Source organism: Phoenix dactylifera, chromosome 3, assembly GCF_051530095.1.
Source record: "Phoenix dactylifera cultivar Ajwa chromosome 3, Ajwa_hap1_PhDact_Kaust_v1.1, whole genome shotgun sequence".
Classification (NCBI taxonomy): domain Eukaryota; kingdom Viridiplantae; phylum Streptophyta; class Magnoliopsida; order Arecales; family Arecaceae; genus Phoenix; species Phoenix dactylifera.
In genome coordinates this window covers 32,330,112-32,354,214 of record NC_143192.1, presented here as the reverse complement: position 1 = coordinate 32,354,214, position 24,103 = coordinate 32,330,112, and the positions used below count along the sequence as shown (strand labels likewise).

Here is a 24,103-nt window from a genome sequence, read left to right as displayed (position 1 = left end):
TATGGACTGGCTAACTTCATATATGATTCCTTTTCTTTGAGAACTCGGAGGTGCTTGACGAGCGGATGAGGCATGGTGGAGAGAATTTTTATTAAGATTTTCAAACAATTGCCATGCCTCATGTTCACTTTTAAGCATGAAAGTTTTCCCACAAGAAGCATCAACCATCTGACGATTTCGTTCAGACAACCCGTCATAAAATCATTGCACTAATTACCATTTGGGTATTTGATGATGCAGGCATTTTCGGAGTAAATCTCTAAACTTTTTTCAGGTTTCATGAAATTCTTCTCCGTCAGATTGGGAGAAGCTTGTGATAGCACACCTAAATTAGTTCATTCTTCCTATGAAAAAGTATTTTTCTAGAAATTCATGTTGCATTTGGGCCCATGAAAGAATAGAATTGGCTTCTAATGAATGGAGCCACTGCTTAGCTCTATCCTTAAGGGAAAAAGGGAACAACCTAAGTTTCAGAGCACCATCAGTGAAGTTTTGAATTTTGACAATAGTGAATCTCAAGGAACTCATCTAAATGTTTGTATAGGTCTTCATTGCTAGGTCCATAAAAAGAGGGAAGCATTTGGATGATACTAGACTTAATTTCAAATTGTACAGCAGCAGTGGTATCAGTTAGTCGAATACAAGATGGAGAGGTGTAAATCAAAGGAGTGAAATACTCCTTTAGCAGCTTGAGTTGTTCTTCAGCCATCTCGATAGGTGGAGCAGATCTTAAGGTTCTATTCGTACGGATTTCGGCTCGAAGAGCCCTAATAGAACGTTCTATTTCAGGATCCAAAGGTACTAGTTCAGAAGATCTATAACGACACTCTTGCATACACTAAAATTCTTCTAATTAATTGAGTGCAGTCAAGCATGCAATAAAAACACATCAAATCCTTGTGTTTTTCCTAAAATCACTAGACAACTTCTAACTGGTTTGAAGAGGGCACCTAAGCCTCCAATCCGGTCTTATGAATTGAGTTGACCAGGTAAGCTCCTAGGTAAGTGGGGGGGTCATGATGCGTTCGCAAAGGTTCCACTTAAGAACCATTTTTCTCGAATAGATGAACTGTCTCCCTTAGAGGGACAAAGCTTGCCTAGACATCAACTAAGCCATAGAGCGAAATTGGTGCAACTTTCGATAATCTTCATCCTATTGAGCTCGAATGTCCCTAGGGGCCAACGTTTAATTGATTTTAATTAAAGTGATAGCTATGTGAGAATTGGTTCACCTAATTTGGGCAAGAATTTGGTGATGAAATTCAGTTCTTATCTTGTTGGAGTGATTGTCCTTACTATGTGCGTGATATATTAAGTGGTGTATCAAGCAGTAATACACGCCTTACTCAAATTAAATCAAACAATCACAACAAAGATTCAAATTTGTATGAGCAACTTAAATAATATCTATTCGAGCACTCGTAATTAAAGGGGGCGATAGACTAGACACACATATGCCGAGATGTATGTGCCGAGCTTTCCCACTACGTTTGCAAGCTGATGCACAAAAATAAAGACAAGAGAGGTTTAGAAGTTACCAAGCAAAAATTTCAGCAAGCTAATTGATCAAACCTTTTCAGTACGTATCCTCTGGTTGTCCAAAATTCTTTCCTTCTTTTTTTTTTTTTGATAATCCTAGCAAAGCAAATAATGATTAGTACATCTAAAAAATATAGCAATATAAGGAAATAGATGTATCCAATCACTAAAAAGAAACAAATAAAAATAAATAAACAAAAAGAAAACAACCGTGCTAGCAATCCCCGGCAACGACGCCAAAAATTGATAGTCAGTTTTAAAGACCACGCAATAGCACGTATCTTGCAGGATAGTGGTTACGGGTATCGATCCACAGGGATTGGGGTACAATTATTTTTTTTAAAAAAATATGAGTTTGTGAAGAATATTAACCTAAATAATTTAACAAGAAATGCAATTAAAATGATATCAGTTGAGAGAGCCTAGGGTAAGGAATCCACTTCTAACATAGTAACAAGGATTATTTGTATTTTAATTCGTTCTTGGATTAACATGCAAATTGGCTACAAGCCCTATAAGCATTCAAATAAAAATTCACAAAAGTGATTTTAGGAGAACCCATCTTCAGTTGGTATGAAATGTCTACCCTAAACTAAGGTAGCAGGATACTGCATCTTTCTTAAACATGAATTATCTTTATAGTCACTTAGTGATCATGAAAAAAGCAATTGTATGAATTTCATACTTAAAATCACAGAAATTAAATATGAGATGAAAGAAAAATATTCATTTAAGATTAAGAAAATTCATACAACTCCAAGAAAAAAAATTAAAGATACACAATCTTTATTCCCTTGTTAGAGCTTTATCCAGCCCTAGTGAAGATAGGCTTCCATGCAATGGTGGACGACAGTAGCAGTGGAGAAGGATGAAGACAACATGGCTGGTGACTCCAATCGGAGGAGGAAGCGTGAGAGAGGAGAAGGAGATGATGACGCGATGGTAGAAGAAGCTCTGTTTAATCCCCCTCCTTCCCTCCTCCCTGACGCCAAAGGCTGATGGCCTTTTTATAGCCACTCTTCCTCACAGCTCCATCCCAGACTTCAATCAGAGGATAACTTCGAATCAAGGCTGCTAGGATTCTGGAGGTTAGAATCAATCCGCGAACGAGAGAAAGGGCGGATGGCTGTTGACGTGGATGCAGGGGATGAGAGCAGACGCGTGGAGGAGATGAAGGCTGGATCCATGTGGACGGTGGATGGATGCTAAGCTCGGAAGGTGTTGCTGTTAATCCGGACGCTGGGAGGCTTGGGAATCTGGCTGGTCGTAGGATATCCGTAGCTGATGAAGTCCGATCGCGAATAGGAGGATAGCTGGAACCTATCTGAGCTTCTGTTCCGAAACAGGGGACGATTGTGGAGAACGTGGACAATGTGGGATGCACACGGAAGAAGGTGACGATCTCGATCACATCCCGAAATGAATGCGAATGCAGTTGGATTTGGAGCTTATCTCGTGTCGATGGACTCTATTCTGCTGAGAGGATGATCCGGAATGCTGGGAGGATGATTCTGGTTCCACGCGGACGGTGGACGCCTGGGATGAGCGGAAGAAACCAATGCTTTCAACGCGGAGGAGACGCGGATGGAAAATCTGGGAGATGACATGGGGATGAAAATGTTGGATGCGAAGATCGTGGGATATGGCCTCGGAGGATCATCCACGGATGCTGAAATTTGCTGGGATTTGAGCTTGGAGCGTTGGATTCATTGCGGACGGCGAGCATGGGACGCTGAGACTCTGTTCCAAAGCAGAGGATAAGGAAGACTTTGAATTTGATTTGGCTTGCTGAGATCAATCCGGGAGTTTGGGGATGCTGCCGTTGGCTGGATGTGGCTAAGAGGAAATCCGAAAATGCTGGGATGAATCCGGATGGGGTTATGGCTCTGATCTGTGATGAAGAATTTGGGAGGTGATCTAATCCAAAATCAATCAAACTCGAATTAATCAAACTCGACCTGCACACATTAGACTCGACCAATATGACAAAATCAATCAAACTCGAATTACCTCTAATAATTTATTAAAATGCAATGATGAAGGGAAACTCATTTTCTCATGCTTGAATTTAAAGTATGTGCATAAAAATAATAATAAGTGCTATATAAAATAGATTAATTTATGCATTATTTAGCACTTATCATCTTGTGCTAAAGGCATGGCTTCTTTTTACTATTGCATAGCTTCTTTTCAACAGTAGATTCTTAACAGCAGGTAATCTAAAGAAAAGGACCCACTCCACGGAATGGGCGAGGAAACAAGAAGTCACTTGTTTCTCAAATGCGGCCGATTGTTCGGCATTTGGAAAAATTTTTTCTCGAAAATAGAATTGATGACATATGGTTTCTCGGGAGAAGTCATCGGCCGAAGAAGAACAACAAAAGGGCTTGGGCCTGCTTGGTAACTGCTGTTTTTTTGGATGATTTGGAGAGAGCGCAACAAAAGAACAACAAAATCCACATTTATGGAGACTAATAAATAAATATAAGAAACTAAGAATGAGAAGAAGAAGAAAAATAAAGAGGAGGAGGAGGATGTTAGGTCCCACCCAGAGAAGAAGAAGAAGATGACGAATGGAAGAGAGAGAGAAAATTTTATTCTCGGCTCTGCTTTGGGTTAGAGCATCCCTGGCAAAGAAGCCAACAACTCTCTTAGGGGGCGTTTGGTAACCCCAACAGGATCACCACAGTGATCTAAGATCTCCGGTGATCCAAATGCTGGGGTGATTTGATCTCCGGTGATCTAAGATCAATGTGTTTGGTAGGCCATGGTTGATTAAAAATCCCCGGATATCCATGAGTAACTTGTTTGGTATGGTATGGGGATCCAAGATCACTGACCACATAATACCACAAATATCCTAGATATATCTTACATGGATTTTTTTACGTATTTTTAATTCTCATGAATTAAAAATGTAAGTCAATATACTAATTCATATAATAACTCCATAATTTTGTCACATATTCTACTTTTAGTAGTCCTTATTATATATTTATTAATCATATGAAATAGATTATAATAAAATATTAATATATTTATCAATATATTAATTATTAATATATTCTATAAAAATATATTTATTACTCCTATAAATTATTAATCTTATACAAATATGTTATTTTTCATTATAAAATTAATATTTTATTTATACTTATAACATATTTTTTTAATACTAATAATTATTTTGATTAGAAAAGTAAGGTAAATAGAAGTAATATAGTAATATATTAAATATTTTCATTATATAAATATAAATAATAATAATATATTTCTACTAGAGTTTAAAATTATCCTTCAATAATAATGGGATAATAATATGATTAGTAATATATTATAATATAATATATATCATTAATATAATATATAATATCAATATAATATATATATATATATTGACATAATATATTGATGATATGTTGATATATCAATTTTTTTTGCTAACTTGAGAGATATTTTTGTTTTTAACTTTTAATCCAGAATCATTGCCTTGGGATAATTTTAAATTTCCGATCTTAAAAATGAATATTCCATCATTGAGTTGGAGAATGATTTGAGTAGCAGGGATGATTTAAGATCACCGCCATATATAGGACGATTATCTTATACCAAACACTCCCTTAGGGTGAGAGCAACCCAGGGCAAGAATAAAATAAGGAAACACCAAACTTCTCTCTACACTCCCCAAACCCAAGGCATTCCCACATTTAAATACTTCCCTCCCGTTGAGAGACCCAGGCCATCACTTATCACTCCTTGCCATCACTCTTCAACTCCCACGTCCCATCCGTTGCTTCGGAATCCTTCTCTTCCCCTCGAACCACGTCCACGTCCCAATACTTCCCTCGAACCACGGGGATTTGGTCTCCGAACCCGTTGTGACCTGGTGGGTTTAGTGAGCTTATCAGAGGAGAAGCCGGGAAGGAAGAGAGGGAAGAGGAGAAGGGAGATGGTCCAGCGGCGGCCGGGCCTTGGTGGTCGACGGCCAGCCGTCGACAGCAGGCGGCGGCCGGCGAGGAGGGGAAAACCGAGAGCATTATCGGTTTTGGTCCGGAACAGGGGAAGGAGGCTCGGTTCTGGGTTGGAGCAGAGGAATAGGGGCGGTGGTCTAGAGGGAAGAAGGGGCTTCGGCGGCGGCGCTTGGCCGAGGCGGCACCCCGGCCACCGGAGAAAAGGAAGGAGGAGGAGGAGAGGTGCTCGGTGGAGCTCAGAGGTGGGTGGATCGTTGAGAGATGGAAGATTTCTAGAGGGTTTTCCGAAGGGGATAATCTCGGGAGTGAGGGGATAAACTTGGGGTCGTTGCTCCGCCGCGATTCTCGCGGCGGATAGGCTCGACCGGTTTTTTTTATGGGCCTCACAGAAGGATTACAGTTGTGATCCTATTGGGACTCCTGGTTTTTTTTATGCCTTACCGTAAGCTTTTTAAAGAGAAAACGGCTTCTAGTCTCCTCTTTTTACTAGGATCCGAACTAGATATTCTTTTCCAGCCCTTTCTACAACTCTTCTTCTATAAAATCCCCCGCAGGACTCACAGGTCGGTCCCGAACTTCTTCTCTCTCGCTTTCCTCCAAGGTAGCAAAGGGTGATTCCACCTATGGCTCCCAAGTCTTCTCCGCTCAAGGCCGTCTCCTTTCTCTTTTTGGTGCTATTCTTTTGGACTTCAGCTGGTCTCGAGGAGAGGGAAGGGTGCTACATCAAGGCCATATATAGCTTGGGAGACTCCATTGCCGACACTGGCAACCTCCTTCGAGAGGGTGTGGGCGGGGCTTTTGCACCCATCGCACACCTTCCATACGGCGAGACCACTTTTCACAGGCCCACCGGGCGTTGCTCCGACGGACTTCTCATGATAGACTACCTCGGTAATATTTCCTTGCCATAGTTATATGCTATAGCTTTTTTTTATATTTCTATCGTTTTCAGCATGCATGCATTGCACTCTTCATTACATGATGCATAGCTTTTAGTTTTCTATGGGGTTCGATGGTTTCTGCATGCGTGCCATTGCTTAATTTGCAGATGGTATAGATTCATCAGTATGTACAGAGACGTGGAATATGTGTATATCAATTAAATATTAAAAAAATAAATAAATAATACAGGATGCATGAAAGATTCGAGACGGTTTCATATAAGCTTTTTAAATAATTGTGCTCATCCTTGTGCTGTTGAAAGGGCTGCATGGTTTACCATGGGACGCACATCCGTATGCCAAACTGCAACATCCATTGGTTCTTTGTAGGTTTTGGGAAGTGACAACATGAACAGAGACAGATATGCATCTAGGTTAAGATGGTGGACTTTTCTTAAACATTTTTAAAACTTGAGGGTTTATAATGTCTTGACCCTTAAACCATGAGGGAACATGTTGTATCTTTCTTGTGGAAGAAGGATTCCTCTTCCTTCATGCGAATCCACCATTGGATCAATGTTCTGCATACATTTTTTTGCTTTTTTTTCAAAAAAAAGAAGAGAAATCAGGGTTCTGTAACATGATTTATCGAACCAAAACTGTATTCTATAACCTAGAATAAGCAGTACCTCAAGACACGGGTACTCGATCTCCTCTGGGCCTGGGGCTGGTAATGGGCTCAGGCCAGGCCCAAACCCGCCAGGAAGAGACTACTTGTTTTGGGGTGCATCTTTCATGGGAAAATTCACCTTTTTTGGTAAGGTAAACCATTCAATCCTGGCCACTTCGAGATTTATGTAGATGGATGAAAGAAAAATTTAGAGTTGTTTGAGATGTGTGTGGGATGTGAAAGAAGATCCTACAGTCACATCATTTGGTCTTTTACTCATCTAAGGAGAGGCATGTAATATATCTAGATACGTATAGTACCGAACTCGAACTCTTTGCTTGAGAAAAAAAGAAAATCTTAATTAGAACTCGATCCCAGCCTGCTATCATCTTGTTGATTTACTTGTTAGATGAATTGCTGATGTACTTGTTAGATGAAATCTTATAAATCTGGCAAAACAATCGAAAAATAGCTTTCATATTATTGATCCTCTCTTAATGATGCAGACATGGAATGCATGCTCACATGATGAATGCTATACTGATCATATACAACATGCTTGGATAGAGAATTAGGATTCAGAAACGGATTTGAGTATATTTTGTCAGCTTTTGGTCATTGTGCACGTGAGGAGTATGAAAATAAAATTTGAGAATAAAAATTAAGAATTTTTGGTAAATTATTGTTTTAGGACTGCATGATACTACCCCTCTAAATATCTGAAGCATGATGCTTCTCAAATATTTTTATAATTTGTTTTTCTTTTTCAAATTCATGAACAGGCAAGTTGAGTAGCTCGATATGAATATATGGAAACAGATAAGAACATTCATCCTTCAACAAATTGTCAACTGTATACAAACACTGATAATATCACTTAATAATTGTTCATAAAAAGCTCGTATATGAATTAAAACTTTATATCACTGAAAATCTAAACTTGCTCTGTTTAATTATGTATTAGTAGCTGCATAAGCACTGGGCCTTAATTCTTATGCTTTCTTTTTTCAGCTTCGTCCCTCAATCTTCCTTTTGTCAATCCTTATTTGGACAAGGAGGCTAATTTCAACCATGGAGTCAATTTTGCTGTAGCTGGGGCCACTGCACTTGACCATTCCTTTTTCGAGGAAAGGGGCATTTTGATGCCTTATACTAATAGTTCTTTGAATGTTCAGCTTGATTGGTTGAAGACCCATCTTGATTCTGTTTGCTCATCAGAAACAGGTCCTCTTATAATTTGTTAATCTTTGGCTCTGACTTTCTTTATTCCTTTTAACAAGTAATGCATTTTATGAATAAGATTCTAATGCAACCATCTCATACTCTTAATTAATTTTTATGTATTGTTTCAATGAATCTATAGATTGTGCTGAAAAGCTTAATCATGCTCTGTTTTTGGTGGGAGAGATTGGAGGCAATGACTATAATTACGCTTTCTTTGGAGGAAAATCCATCACAGAGGTGATAAGTTATGTTCCACATGTTGTGCAAAGCATAATAAATGCTTCCAAGGTAAGGTCTCTTTTCTCCTATAGGAGACCAGTATCTTCATAACTTCTCTCATGCTCTCTTCCTAACAAAGAAACAGTGCTATGTTATATCGTCCTCTTTTGCACAACTTTCTCAGAAGTATTTCGAATACTAGTTAAGATACTCTCAGATATAATGGACAAAAAAGATATGGATCAAATTAAATTGGAAATATGAAGATGATAAGACTAATGTCCAAGCATGTAAAAACAATAATAAGATTTTACTTGGTTAGAACTATTATAGTTGGAGCATTAGATGATGATGCCTCATGTTCACATATGTACTTGTTTAGATCACAGTTTTAAATAATTATAAAAATCGATAAGATAATAACTAATATAAATTAATTACATCACTAATATGTCTTCAGCATGCATTGCTTGTACTGCCTAGTCGAGTAATGATGCATGATCTAAGATAATGTCATGAAATTTACTCAAAAAAAAAAAATAACGATATCAAAATGCATGAGAAATATCGATTATTCCTGTTTGATGCAAATAATTAATTGAATGGTTATGCAATCATGTCTTCGTTATAGTACGTGCTAACATTATATTTGTGCTGAATATATTTTAGGAAGTGATAGATATGGGAGCTGTTCAACTAGTTATTCCTGGGAATTTTCCAATTGGATGTTTTCCAAGCTACTTAACAGCATCGCGTTCATCAGATCCAGATGCTTATGACGACAGAATGTGTCTTAAAGGACTAAATGCCTTTGCCATGCTCCATAATTTAAAACTTCAAGAAGCAATACAAGAGTTGAGGCAGTCACATCCTCATGTTATCATCATGTATGCAGATTACTATCATGCCTTCTTGCATCTACTGGACAATGCATTGGATCTAGGTATGTCATGGTTCAAAAATCAATATATCACATCATTCTTGATTTCTTCGATTACATTATAAATATATGAAACTAATTTACTCGAGCTTTTTTAATTATAGGATTTGCCAAGAATTCATTGATGAAAGCTTGTTGTGGAAGTGGCAGTGAATATAACTTTGATGCCTCCAAAATGTGTGGTTCTCCTGGAGCTTCGACATGTGACAACCCTGCTGAACATATAAGTTGGGATGGAATTCATTTAACACAGAAGGCATACATGATCATGGCGCGAGAGTTAATCAGTGGTGGATTCTCCTATCCAAGCTATGGAGTCCAGGAGAAGTGGAAATGCTACTATTGAGTCCTGGAGAAGAAGGAAGCATAGTGTTGAAATAATATCTTATCCTATTTAGACTAGGAACTTGGATTGAGTTGTCAATTAGTCCGTTCATGTTTTTAGTTTTATTTTTTTGATGATTTACAAACTTGTTCTTTAAAACTATAACCTCCCACACTGGGGTGGTGGGTACAACTTTTACCTCCCACAATGGACTGCGAAGATAATACTCTCTGGCAAACTTTTTCACCTTATATTGTCGTGCCCATCTTCCAAGTGCGCCTCTTTGGAATCCTCTGCTACATGGAAGGATAGGGAGCAGTAGAAGCAGCGGAAGATGTTCCCTTTAAGGCTAATTTGAAAACCAAACCGGGACAGAAAAGAATGAGCCTTTAAGAGTGTTTTAGTTTTAGTAACCTTCTTGCATCTTGTTTTATACCTTTTTCTTGCAAATCGAGATTTTATAATTGGATTGTGGTACTAAATAGAAGGCTGCTGAAATTCCAAAGGGGACTGCCGAGGCAAGACCACCCAAATTCTTGAGGAAAGCCACATGAAGAAATCATTATAGTACTTCTATAATGGTTTCTGGCTCAAAGTTCTTTAACTTACCATATTGAAAGAACTATATAAAAAATATGTAGATTTTATATCCTTGCACTAGTTGGAAATTGAAATCAGCAAGCAAAATTATATGTTGCATGCATCAGATTAGCGTTTCATCAACTTAGATTTGTTTAAACATGGTATTGTCATCATGTTCTTCTTATTGTATTACTTTATTGGATATTGTGATTCACTTTCTCTTTCTATGTTTTCTAGTCCGTATGAATAACAATTGAGTATCTGTATGTGTGGACCAGTTTGGTTTTGTGCCACCTAAACTGATAGATGCTTGCCACCAGAACTGAATCCGACTTGACAAAACTTACCACACGATCTGGACCCTCTTTTGAAGTCGGGCCAAATTAACCAGCTAAAGACCCAGTCTGGTTGACCCTTGTGACAGGATACTGGTGATAGCTTCAATGACCTGATTAAACCTCTACCAAATATAGTGATGTTTAAAAGTTATTGAGTGAGCATCGAGAAAAATTATTCATCAGCCAGGAAATCCATTCATGCATGTGTTCCATGCGATGGAAGACCTTGTTACTTTGTGTCTTTAAGTTTTGTGATTGATATCCATCTTTTAGGTTAAATTTGGATATCAAACACAAAATAATGGTTAAGGTCCATAGTTCATGGTTTAATGATACATATATGCATGAAACCACAAGAAAGATGTACAATGTATTTAAATCTATTTGTACATGACAACATGCAAACATGGAGGTGGTAGAGGAAAGTCTCCAAATGAACTAAGCCTCTTTTTAGAGATCTTTATGATAAAGAATTCTAGCCTTATTGAAGAGTGATGACTAAGCAATGGATTGAATGTTAAGGCACTATCACAAAAATGAGTTGCTTCTGGGACCACAAAAGGGGAGCACTATTAATGAAGCACTGCTTAAAGAAGATGAAGTTATGCAGATTTTTTGGGATGATGAAGAGAACCCTAGAAGCTTTGTTGAAATCAGTATAGGTTAGAATGTTGTTCTAATAGATGCCATGAATATGAATAAGAAACTCCATAGTTTTTTCTTTTATTATTTCTTATCATTGTATTCATTACCAAAAATTGTTTTGTGACTTAATAGCATACTTTGCAGGTCACTAGTACTTTAGTTGAGAATATGCAGTGCTCCAGTGAAGTTGTTGGTCGCTTGCAAGAGTCTGGTAGACTATGATATGCAAATATGCCGCATTATGCTAAGATTGAATAATTTTAGCAAGTGATATGATGAAGACATTATAACTTATAAAATAAATAACTGGTTCTACGTATCCGCCTATGAGTGTAGTAGTTCCTTGCACTTTCTTCGGTATTAACTTAAAAAATATTTATTTCTATTTTGTATGGTGTATTTATATAACTGTGATCTCTTTCTGGCATTTCAGTATATGAGAAATATTTGGATGTTCCCTATCTATTAGAAGTTAAAAAACATGAGAAATCCTGAGTAAAAGGGCAGCTACACAGCAATTACATGTATACTAATTGTGAACATACTATCAAAACGACTTTGATCAAATACTAATGCAACTTTGATTAAATATCGATGTCACAAATTACTGCAGCTAACCCACCCTCTAAGGGACAAGTTTGACATCCATTCTTACTATTTTCTAGACCAAACTTAGTAAGAAATCTTATGGCCAATATCGATTTACTAAAAAGCCAATACCCATGTTGAAATCAATATTCATGTAGTTTGACCCATATTTTGCAACTGGCTATCTACCTTACATTTACTGCCCACTTTTTGTATTTGGAATTGGAATGGAGATTGGTGATTGTGGTCAATTACTATAAATTATGATAGAAATTGTGTTACTCTGGTTAAGTAGAATATTCTGTATTATCTTTTGATTTGTTAATGAGAAATTGCCCAGTGATTGGAAAAGTAGTATTGTGGTACTAAGTTATCATGCTAAAAATCTCATAACTGCAGTTGCCATCATAGTTTGAAGTCCATGAACCTCATCATGAAGTCGTCAAAGATAATCATTGACCAAATGTTGAGAAAATGGACAAGGGTTGTCTAGAACTAATCTTGCGTTTTCTCTAGAAAATTCAAAACATTAATTTTCTTGACTTGGAGAGAACATGTTAAGGTATTATTAGAAATTAAGGATTTTTGTGAATTCACTAAGGACATGCCTCAGAAGGAAATAATTTCAGGGGTAGCCTCATCAAGAATAATGGGTTTACCTTTTCGAAAAAAAAAGAATGATTAGTTCATAACTCAGGTGATCCTATCGAAGAGGTTGAATTTGAACTTGTATCTCATTCCTGTTCATATATTTAAATGTTTGCAATGTTTGGGTAGTGCTCCATGTTGCATATTATTTGCAAATGATACTATTTATAATGTGAACAGGACCCAGACGCTCGCACTTCTCGATCCCACATGCCGGCCCATGGCCGCCACCTCTCTCTCAGGAGCATCCTCCTGCTGGACTTCTCGGTTGTTGGTTCGACTCTAAATTGATCTTCTTCTTTCTTGAACGGATTTTTTTCGGACTTGAACAAGAATTGGTCAAAAAAGCCTAACGCCCTATCAAGTTTTCTCACAATGGTATCACCTTCCATTCAAGTATGAAATATCTCCGCCTCCCCATTCCTTTATCAAAGGGGGACGAGGCCATAGGCCGAAGGGGGGAAACGAACCATAAATGGCAGGTAAATTTCTCCGATCGGAGTTGTGAAACATTTTTTGGAGAAAAAAGACTCACAAGGCATCTAAAAAAGAAAAGAAGTTTACCAGGTTGATAGATTGTACATCTTCCTACCAGTGCTTGTTTAGCTGTCACAATCTCTATTACGCATCAGATGAATGGTGGCCGATGCTTATATTAGAGACATGGAGGAAAGTTTGAGAGGATGAGGATAGAGTATACCTTGATCTAGATATATGCATATTAAGTTTTTGTTTGTGAATATTAATGATACTAATTCCCTGGTTAAAATTGGTGGCGATACTAAATTTAATAACAATTCTTGCCGAATAAAAGAAAATCAATTAGATGAAAATCATGGTATGCCGAACCGGCCTGTCCTGACCGGTATGGGCCGGTACGAACCGGTCCAGCCAGCTACCGGTACGCCAGAGACCGGTACGGGCCGATTCATTGTCGGAGACGAAGAAGACGAAGAGAAGGAGAGAGAGCGCAGGGAAGAGAGGGAGAGAGGAGACCTGTGGCCTCCGCCGCGCCCCCGTAGGTTCCCTTGCCCTCCGCCGGCCTATGCCGCCCCTCTGCGGCTCTCCGATGGCGGCCCCAGGTATCCTCCCTCCCTCTCTTCCCCGCGCTCTCTCTTGTTCTCTTCTTCTTCCTCGGCTCCGGCGGAAAAGAGCTGGCCGGTTCATACCGCCCGGTTCCGGTATGAACCGGAACCGTACTGATGAGGATGAAGTTGAGATTACCTTGGAATGTTGAACATGTAATGTATATAGTGAAAAACTGAAAATATAATATTACAGCCATAATTTGGCTTGATTAGTTACTTGATGCAAATTCACCTTATGCCAAATATTAGTGTGCGAAGTGGGGAGCTATGGTTATGAATATATTTGGATGAAGCATGTTAGGAAAATTTTGTTGAATTGCTATTCTATGAATAAAAAAAATTTAATTTCTTTTGAGAAGACTATTGATATTTTGGCTTTGGAATCGCAAAAGGGATGATATTTAAACTATTTGAGCATATAGCTGTTAATAGTTAGTGTTATGAGTAAGAGCAAAGCTTGAAAGTGTTTGAAAATGATAATTGGAGTGAGTGACTGGGGTACATGTAGCATGGAGGCATGAAGGATTTTGTTATCTCGCTCTCCACAATATCCTTCCTACTCTTCACTGACAGCGAAATGCTAAGGAACAAAACCCATGATGCAAAGAAAGAGTAAAAATCTCTTCACGAGGAAAGGATGAATTGACATCAATTCTTACATATTCATGTTTAGGCATTTAGCTCACATCAACAGGACTCCCAAATCATATTCATATTAAGGCTTTCTTGTGCCAAGATCAAGAAGAAAGTATAATGCAAGAAGGAAGAATGAAACTTAGGAAGAATAGAATTCTAATGTAAAAGAAAAATTGTTAGGGACTCGATCCCATTACTTTTTCCCCTCTTTACCATGCCTCACCTGCCTAATCAGTTCTTTTGCCTCCCAGATTCGGACAATTAACTCAAAGTCTCAAACTATGGAGGGCTACACTTTAAGGGCTATTGGTGCTCGACACCAAGCTTTATTGACAAAACAAGCTAGTAGGGTTGTGCTTAATCCTAATTCATTATGGGCATGGATTGTTCTACTAAAAATTGTTTTCGAAGACCTGGTCGATAACCACGACCACCAAGAAAGGCATCGCTGCCATGGAAGAAAATTTGATATTAGATTACTTGAGATGGATTGTGGGTAATGGTCGTAGCATATCCATCTTAAAATGACCCTTTGGATTGTTAGGGCACCATTGAAAGAATGTGTAAGCCCTATAAATTTATGCTTATCGGATGGCACAGTTGATCAAAGTCTAAAGATCTCTATTCTCCTGATTCACCCTACGACGTTGATCGGCTGGATCCAAATCGAGCTAGGGAGGTGGGCTCGCATCCCCTGATTTAGGACATCTAGTGTTTGGTGAGAGAATATATCTTCTCTACAGATTGAATGGCTTTTTTTGTGTTAGATTACTCTGGTGGAGTACTTTGGACTTCTAAAGCACGAGAGCCTAAAGCTTTTAGGAATATTTTTGTTTTCTGACTTTCTTAGATATATTCACAGCATAGTTGGAAACGCCCGTCTATACAAAAAAAAAATCTGTATTCTCTTCAAAACTAACTCTTCCACTACAATGTGTACCCGGTGGTTTTTGCAACATTAATTGCCTCCTCGCATCGCAGTGTTGAATTTATCATCTGCTTCACTGGATACTCTATCTAGTTGGCAAGAAATGATGATGTTCCACCAAGAGGAAAAAACAAGGCCTATCCAAGTGCTTAGAAAGGCATGAAGGCTAATGAAATCCTGGATTTCCGTTTCTCTCATTGCTGGCAACAAACAACTTCATTCGTTTGGGAGCCCCCTACCTGCAGGTCTCCTCAAGGTTTCTTTTGATAGATTGGTTGAGGATGAAAAGGGAGTGGATGTGGTTAGCTTTAACTATCTTTCCTCACTATTCCAATGGCCAAGCTTCAAAGGGCATGGAAGGGAATGATGATGTAGATGCACAAAATGTTGTCATCGAAGGTGACTCCTCCACATTGATTCAGTGGATTGATCAAACTTCCATGGATACCACCGATCAACAACCTCTCCTGTTATCATTCAAGATCGCCCATGCTTTCTAAGAATACCTTATATGATTAGCAAATCTAATCTATGTTCCGTAAGAATAAGGGTAATTAACGGCCGATCCATTAGTGGACCGCGCCTTCATATTTAACCCCTATGGACCGTTTTTATAGCATCCAATCCACAGGTTAAAGTTCCTTTAATTCGCCATCCCTGAGGACAAAAATGCCCTCCATATTTTTCTAACCCTTCTTTCCCCAGCCGCCTCGACTTTTCCACTTGATGCGCTAAATTCGTGATTGAAATATGAAATGAAATGAATAGGTATGTGAATCAACTTTCATTTGTTTCATGCTCCGTGTCGGGGTTGGTCTGAAGAATGACGTCTCAATATCAGTGTATTCGGGCATAAGATAGTGAGTTGTGACTATAAAGCTCCTTCATAGCCATCTCCTTCTCATACTAAGCTTGATGATCCGACAATTCCATACCATATTCTCGACGAATATCCTTTACAATATTAATTAGCCTATATAATGACATACCTTCAAATTTTTCTCACAATGTTTGAAACCCAATATTTCGAAACCTTAGGATGAGACCGAACTCCGCATGCATGCTTACTATTTATTATTTTAGTTGCAAACTTTTCTTGATTCCCAAGTCAAGAAGCTTGAATATGCCATCCATATTTTTCATATGCACATTTCACGGTCTCCCGCTGATGATCGTTCTTCACAAACACAAAATCTCTACAATATGCGATGCAGAAGTTGAAAATTGTGTTACAAAGGATTTTCAGATCATTGAACTCCTCACCAACACCCTCTATAGAGCTTTCCAAGCATCCAAAGTATTTCTTTTACTTGGTTCCTACTTAATTGCAGCTCGTGTTCCAAAATTATTAAATGGGTTAAGCAGTTTTGTAGGAGATTAGCCATTCTGTTGTTTATTTAGTCTTCCTTGGTAAGTTTGCAAACATAGGAAGGTTTTCATGACTAGTTGTATTGGATAATTTAAACAAGAAGTTATCAGTAAGAGATGAAAGCTAACAAAATGGAGTAAAATCTGTTGTGTTCCTGCTAATCTAAATTTAAAAGCTTTATTTGAAAGATTTTAACTACGTAAATTGCCAATGAGTTGCTGCCTTCAATCTTGGATCGTTCCTGCAGGATTATTTACCGGCTGGCTTCTGGAACCATTGAGCACGCTGTAGTTCTGCAGAAATGGCTGTATCTGGAGCTGTATCTTGGAACGAGTTGGTACCATATATAATGAATTTTGTTCAAAGCTATATATATTATGAAAGGACATGCGTGCTAAGGTTCTATAACTCTTGCCATCTACCAGGAAGCAAGTTGAGGGAAAGCAATTGAAGTATGCTGTTTGGGATTGTGGAATTTCAAGTTTTAAGCAGCTCATGGGATTCCAAATCTCGAGAATAGCTTCTATATGACATATTATGTCTGCAGATGATTTGATGCTATGCGGGCAAGCCTCAGTAATGGAAGCCTGCAATCATAAGGAGGCAATCAAACTCTATCGCATTGCATGGTTTCTGGGCAAAAAATAAATTATTCAGTTCTCTTGGGATGGAAGGCTCATACTTCGCCACATTCTGGGAGGTCGGTGCTCATAAAATTTGCACCGAGTTCTATTCCCATCTATTTAATGTCTACTGTCAAATTTCCAAATTCACTTTTCTCTAAAATTTCACAATCATCAAGGACTTCTTGTGGGGGTATCATACAATCGTCTTTACAAAACCTATGGGCTTGGGTGGTTTGGGCATTAGGAACCAAGAGCCTGTGAATGATGCTTTATTGATTAAATTGGGGTGGCTCATTCTCAACACAAATGCGCCATGGTGAAGTAGCTAAATACTTGCCGCCCCAAATTGGGTTCGTCCACAATAACACGAAGCCTATACAAAAAAAAAAAACCATCATACAAAGATTTATCTCATAAATTACAATAATAAAAGTGGTCGAAAGTTTTCTATTTATCAAACAAAGAAATGCAGATAGAGAGCATCTAAATCCAGCATTTAAGTATTCAAAGCTTATCCTTTTCTATTTAAGTATTACACAATCGGGCAAATATATCAGTTTTAAAGTAATATGAAATTCTTTATGATCATAATTTAAACATAACCATAGTTCATTGCCTGAGAATTGAACTCAGATGGCGATTGAATGAATCGAGAAAAAGCGCAGGGACTTCCTTTGGAGGGGAGAAAAGAATTGTAACGGAGGTCACTTCCTAATGACCTGCGAAAAGGTCCGTAGACGAAAACAGCATCTCAAAACCTTGATGAGAACTGGTAAAACGCTAGTGGAGACTCTACAACGAGCAATCAAAACCTTGACGAGAACTGGTTTAAACTATCTACTACACCAAGAAGCTTCCTAGCCAACCGAAACCAAGAAACATCAAATTGGCTTCTGCTGCATGGAAGGGTATTATAAAGGTAAATCCTCTTTTCAATCAAAGCATGGTCTTTAGGGTCGGAAATGGAAAGCAGGTTTCCTTTTGGCTCGATCATTGGATCGGTTCAGCACCACTAAAAGAGATTTTCTCAAACTTGCTCGAATTGTACGGAAATCGAATATATCGGCCGCAGAAGCCATCTCATCTCAAAATATTCGGAGCCTGTTCAGAGAAGCTCTACACTCAAGAGGAGACAATCACTTCAATTGTTACTCTCTCAGGTGGAATGGAAATGGAACATACAGAGGACCTTAACAGTTAGAAACTACTATACCTTCTTACAAATGGTGGAGTAGGGTCCAACTTTGCTCAGATTATCTCGAAAGTCCCTCTAGGGGAAAAATCAAAAATTTTTGCATGGCTTTTTTTTTTCTTTTTACTGTTGCATGGCTTCTTTTCAACTGTAGATTCTTAACAGCAGGTAATCTAAAGAAAAGGACCCACTCCACGGAATGGACGAGGAAACAACAAGTCACTTGTTTGTTTCTCAAATGCAGCCTATTGTTCGACATATGGAAAAAAAAATTTCTCAAAAAACGGAGCTCATCTACCTCCCAAATAGAATTGATGATTAAAAATTCTTCCTTTGAAGTTTATAGTTTATTTGTTCCAAAAAAATGGATCTTTTATGATTGATCGCCCCGAATAATTTTTTAAGATGTAAATAAGTCTTAAAAAAACTTATTTATTTATTTTTAAAAAAAAATATTTTATTTATACAATAGAATATAGAGTTAAATATGTTTCATTCATAATATGGTTTCTCGGGAGAAGTCGTCGGTCGAATAAGAACAACAAAAGGGCTTGGGCCTGCTTGATAACTGCTGTTTTTTTGGATGATTTGGAGAGAGCGCAACAAAAGAACAACAAAATCCATATATTTATAGAGAGTAATAAATAAATATAAGAAACTAAGAATGGGAAGAAGAAGAAAAATTAGGAGGAGGAGATGAAGTCGGGAAGGAAGAGAGGGAAGAGGAGAAAGGAGATGGTCCAGCGGCGGCCGGGCTTTGGTGGTCGACGGCCAGCCGTCGACAGCAGGCGGCGGCCGGAGAGGAGGGGAAAACCGAGAGCATCCTCGGTTTTGGTCCGGAACAGGGGAAGGAGGCTCGGTTCGTTGGAACAGAGGAATAGGGGCGGTGGTCTAGAGGGAAGAAGGGGCTTCGGCGGCGGCGCTTGGCCGAGGCGGCACCCCGGCCACCGGAGAAAAGGAAGGAGTAGGAGGAGAGGTGCTCGGTGGAGCTCAGAGGTGGGTGGATCGTTGAGAGATGGAAGATTTCTAGAGGGTTTTCCGAAGGGGATAATCTCGGGAGTGAGGGGATAAACTTGGGGTCGTTGCTCCGCCGCGATTCTCGCGGCGGATAGGCTCGACCGGTTTTTTTTATGGGCCTCACAGAAGGATTACAGTGTGATCCTATTGGGACTCCTGGTTTTTTTAATGCCTTACCGTAAGCTTTTTAAAGAGAAAACGGCTTCTAGTCTCCTCTTTCTACTAGGATCCGAACTAGATATTCTTTTCCAGCCCTCTCTACAACTCTTCTTCTATAAAATCCCCCGCAGGACTCACAGGTCGGTCCCGAACTTCTTCTCTCTCGCTTTCCTCCAAGGTAGCAAAGGGTGATTCCACCTATGGCTCCCAAGTCTTCTCCGCTCAAGGCCGTCTCCTTTCTCTTTTTGGTGCTATTCTTTTGGACTTCAGCTGGTCTCGAGGAGAGGGAAGGGTGCTACATCAAGGCCATATATAGCTTGGGAGACTCCATTGCCGACACTGGCAACCTCCTTCGAGAGGGTGTGGGCGGGGCTTTTGCACCCATCGCACACCTTCCATACGGCGAGACCACTTTTCACAGGCCCACCGGGCGTTGCTCGGACGGACTTCTCATGATAGACTACCTCGGTAATATTTCCTTGCCATAGTTATATGCTATAGCTTTTTTTTATATTTCTATCGTTTTCAGCATGCATGCATTGCACTCTTCCTTACATGATGCATAGCTTTTAGTTTTCTATGGGGTTCGATGGTTTCTGCATGCGTGCCATTGCTTAATTTGCAGATGGTATAAATTCATCAGTATGTACAGAGACGTGGAATATGTGTATATCAATTAAATATTAAAAAGAAAAAAATAAATAATACAGGATGCATGAAAGATTCGAGACGGTTTCATATAAGCTTTTTAAATAATTGTGCTCATCTTTGTGCTGTTGAAAGGGCTGCATGGTTTACCATGGGACGCACATCCGTATGCCAAACTGCAACATCCATTGGTTCGTTGTAGGTTTTGGAAAGTGACAACATGAACAGAGACAGATATGCATCTAGGTTAAGATGGTGGACTTTTCTTAAACATTTTTAAAACTTGAGGGTTTATAATGTCTTGACCCTTAAACCATGAGGGAACGGGTTGTATCCTTCTTGTGGAAGAAGGATTCCTCTTCCTTCATGTGAATCCACCATTGGATCAATGTTCTGCATATATTTTTTTGCTTTTTTTTTTTTAAAAAAAAAGATAAATCAGGGTCCTGTAACATGATTTCTCGAACCAAAACTGTATTCTATAACCTAGAATAAGCAGTACCTCAGGACACGGGTACTCGATCTCCTCTGGGCCTGGGGCTGGTAATGGGCTCAGGCCAGGCCCAAACCTGCCTGGAAGAGACTACTTGTTTTGGGGTGCATCTTTCATGCGAAAATTCACCTTTTTTTGGTAATGTAAACCATTCAATCCTGGTCACTTCGAGATTTATGTAGACGGATGAAAGAAAAATTTAGAGTGGTTTGAGATGTGTGCGGGATGTGAAAGAAGATCCTACAGTCACATCATTTGGTCTTTTACTCATCTAAGGAGAGGCATGTAATATATCTAGATACATATTGTACCGAACTCAAACTCTTTGCTTGAGGAAAAAGAAAATCTTAATTAGAACTCGATCCCAGCCTGCTATCATCTTGTTGATTTACTTGTTAGATGAATTGCTGATGTACTTGTTAGATGAAATCTTATAAACCTGGCAAAACAATCGAAAAATAGCTTTCATATTATTGATCCTCTCTTAATGATGCAGACATGGAATGCATGCTCACATGATGAATGCTATACTGATCATATACAACATGCTTGGATAGAGAATTAGGATTCAGAAACGGATTTGAGTATATTTTGTCAGCTTTTGGTCATTGTGCACGTGAGGAGTATGAAAATAAAATTTGAGAATAAAAATTAAGAATTTTTGGTAAATTATTGTTTTAGGAGCGCATGACACTACCCCTCTAAATATCTGAAGCATGATGGTTCTCAAATATTTTTATAATTTGTTTTTCTTTTTCAAATTCATGAACAGGCAAGTTGAGTAGCTCGATATGAATATATGGAAACAGATAAGAACATTCATCCTTCAACAATTTGTCAACTGTATACAAACACTGATAATATCACTTAATAATTGTTCATAAAAAGCTCGTATATGAATTAAAACTTTATATCACTGAAAATCTAAACTTGCTCTGTTTAATTATGTATTAGTAGCTGCATAAGCACTGGGCCTTAATTCTTATGCTTTCTTTTTTCAGCTTCGTCCCTCAATCTTCCTTTTGTCAATCCTTATTTGGACAAGGAGGCTAATTTCAACCATGGAGTCAATTTTGCTGTAGCTGGGGCCACTGCACTTGACCATTCCTTTTTCGAGAAAAGGGGCATTTTGATGCCTTATACTAATAGTTCTTTGAATGTTCAACTTGATTGGTTGAAGACCCATCTTGATTCTGTTTGCTCATCAGAAACAGGTCCTCTTATAATTTGTTAATCTTTGGCTCTGACTTTCTTTATTCCTTTTAACAAGTAATGCATTTTATGAATAAGATTCTAATGCAACCATCTCATACTCTTAATTTATTTTTATGTATTGTTTCGATGAATCTATAGATTGTGCTGAAAAGCTTAATCATGCTCTGTTTTTGGTGGGAGAGATTGGAGGCAATGACTATAATTACGCTTTCTTTGGAGGAAAATCCATCACAGAGGTGATAAGTTATGTTCCACATGTTGTGCAAAGCATAATAAATGCTTCCAAGGTAAAGTCTCTTTTCTTCTATAGGAGACCAGTATCTTCATAACTTCTCTCATGCTCTCTTCCTAACAAAGAAACAGTGCTATGTTATATCATCCTCTTTTGCACAACTTTCTCAGAAGTATTTCGAATACTAGTTAAGATACTCTCAGATATAATGGACAAAAAAGATATGGATCAAATTAAATTGGAAATATGAAGATGATAAGACTAATGTCCAAGCATGTAAAAACTAATAAGATTTTACTTGGTTAGAACTATTATAGTTGGAGCATTAGATGATGATGCCTCATGTTCACATATGTACTTGTTTAGATCACAGTTTTAAATAATTATAAAAATCGATAAGATAATAACAAATATAAATTATTTACATCACTAATATGTCTTCAGCATGCATTGCTTGTACTGCCTAGTCGAGTAATGATGCATGATCTAAGATAATGTCATGAAATTTACTCAAAAAAAAAAAATAACGATATCAAAATGCATGAGAAATATCGATTATTCCTGTTTGATGCAATTAATTAATTGAATGGTTATGCAATCATGTCTTCGTTATAGTATGTGCTAACATTATATTTGTGCTGAATATATTTTAGGAAGTGATAGATATGGGAGCTGTTCAACTAGTTATTCCTGGGAATTTTCCAATTGGATGTTTTCCAAGCTACTTAACAGCATCGCGTTCATCAGATCCAGATGCTTATGACGACAGAATGTGTCTTAAAGGACTAAATGCCTTTGCCATGCTCCATAATTTAAAACTTCAAGAAGCAATACAAGAGTTGAGGAAGTCACATCCTCATGTTATCATCATGTATGCAGATTACTACCATGCCTTCTTGCATCTACTTGACAATGCGGTGGATTTAGGTATGTTATGGTTCAAAAATCAATATATCACATCATTCTTGATTTCTACAATTACATTATAAATATATGAAACTAATTTACTCTAGCTTTTTTAACTATAGGATTTGCCAAGAATTCATTGATGAAAGCTTGTTGTGGAAGTGGCGGTGTGTATAACTTTGATGCCTCCAAAATGTGTGGTTCTCCTGGAGCTTCAACATGCGACAACCCTGCTGAACATATAAGTTGGGATGGAATTCATTTAACACAGAAGGCATACATGATCATGGCGCGAGAGTTAATCAGTGGTGGATTCTCCTATCCAAGCTATGGAGTCCAGGAGAAGTGGAAATGCTACTATTGAGTCCTGGAGAAGAAGGAAGCATAGTGTTGAAATAATATCTTGTCCTATTTAGACTAGGAACTTGGATTGAGTTGTCAATTAGTCCGTTCATGTTTTTAGTTTTATTTTTTTGATGATTTGTTTAGAGTATTAATCATCTGTCTCTGATGGGACTATGTCATTTTGTGTTTCATCAATTATTGACAATTGCGTTAAATTTGATGGTCAAGATTTTATCTAGCTCGACCCCACTGTATGGCAAACTTGTTCTTTAAAACTATAACCTCCCACACTGGGGTGGTGGGTACACGTATGTAGGTCTCATAGCTTCTGAAATTTACCTCCCACAATGGACTGGCAAGCTCTCATGTCCTGAAAAAATCTAAGCAATTGTAATATGACCAGATTTAACATATCTTCTACATACAGATATTTTATTCTTCTTTTAGGCAAGAGACTTCATCTTTATCAGCAATTCCAATCTAGTTATATCAGCAAAGAAAGAGTAAATATGATTGAGATTTGTATCTTCAGAGATTGACATAACGTAGGCTTCGCTACCATAAGAGAAAACAACCATGAAAATGGGGCTATCTATATTCATTAAAGTCATGACAGTTTAAAAAGCAGGGATAAAGAGATGCTACAAATTTTGTTTTTTAATATTGGATGTGAAGGGAA

The 24,103-nt window shown here is 38.2% G+C and overlaps 2 protein-coding genes across 2 annotated transcripts; both read left to right on the top strand.

Moving 5' to 3' along the window:
• The first annotated feature begins 5,622 nt into the window (after positions 1-5,622).
• LOC103719366 (GDSL esterase/lipase At5g03980-like) lies at positions 5,623-9,993 on the top strand. Its single transcript, XM_088717988.2, has 5 exons — positions 5,623-6,401; positions 8,073-8,285; positions 8,425-8,573; positions 9,174-9,447; positions 9,549-9,993. The coding sequence occupies exons 1-5, from the start codon at positions 6,134-6,136 to the stop codon at positions 9,788-9,790; spliced, it is 1,146 nt and encodes a 381-aa protein (XP_088574114.2). The 5' UTR covers positions 5,623-6,133; the 3' UTR covers positions 9,791-9,993.
• Positions 9,994-18,713: 8,720 nt separating this feature from the next.
• Positions 18,714-23,660, top strand: LOC148714315 (GDSL esterase/lipase At5g03980-like). The gene is made up of 5 exons (XM_088717989.2): positions 18,714-20,053; positions 21,728-21,940; positions 22,080-22,228; positions 22,827-23,100; positions 23,202-23,660. The coding sequence occupies exons 1-5, from the start codon at positions 19,786-19,788 to the stop codon at positions 23,441-23,443; spliced, it is 1,146 nt and encodes a 381-aa protein (XP_088574115.2). The 5' UTR covers positions 18,714-19,785; the 3' UTR covers positions 23,444-23,660.
• Positions 23,661-24,103: the final 443 nt, after the last annotated feature.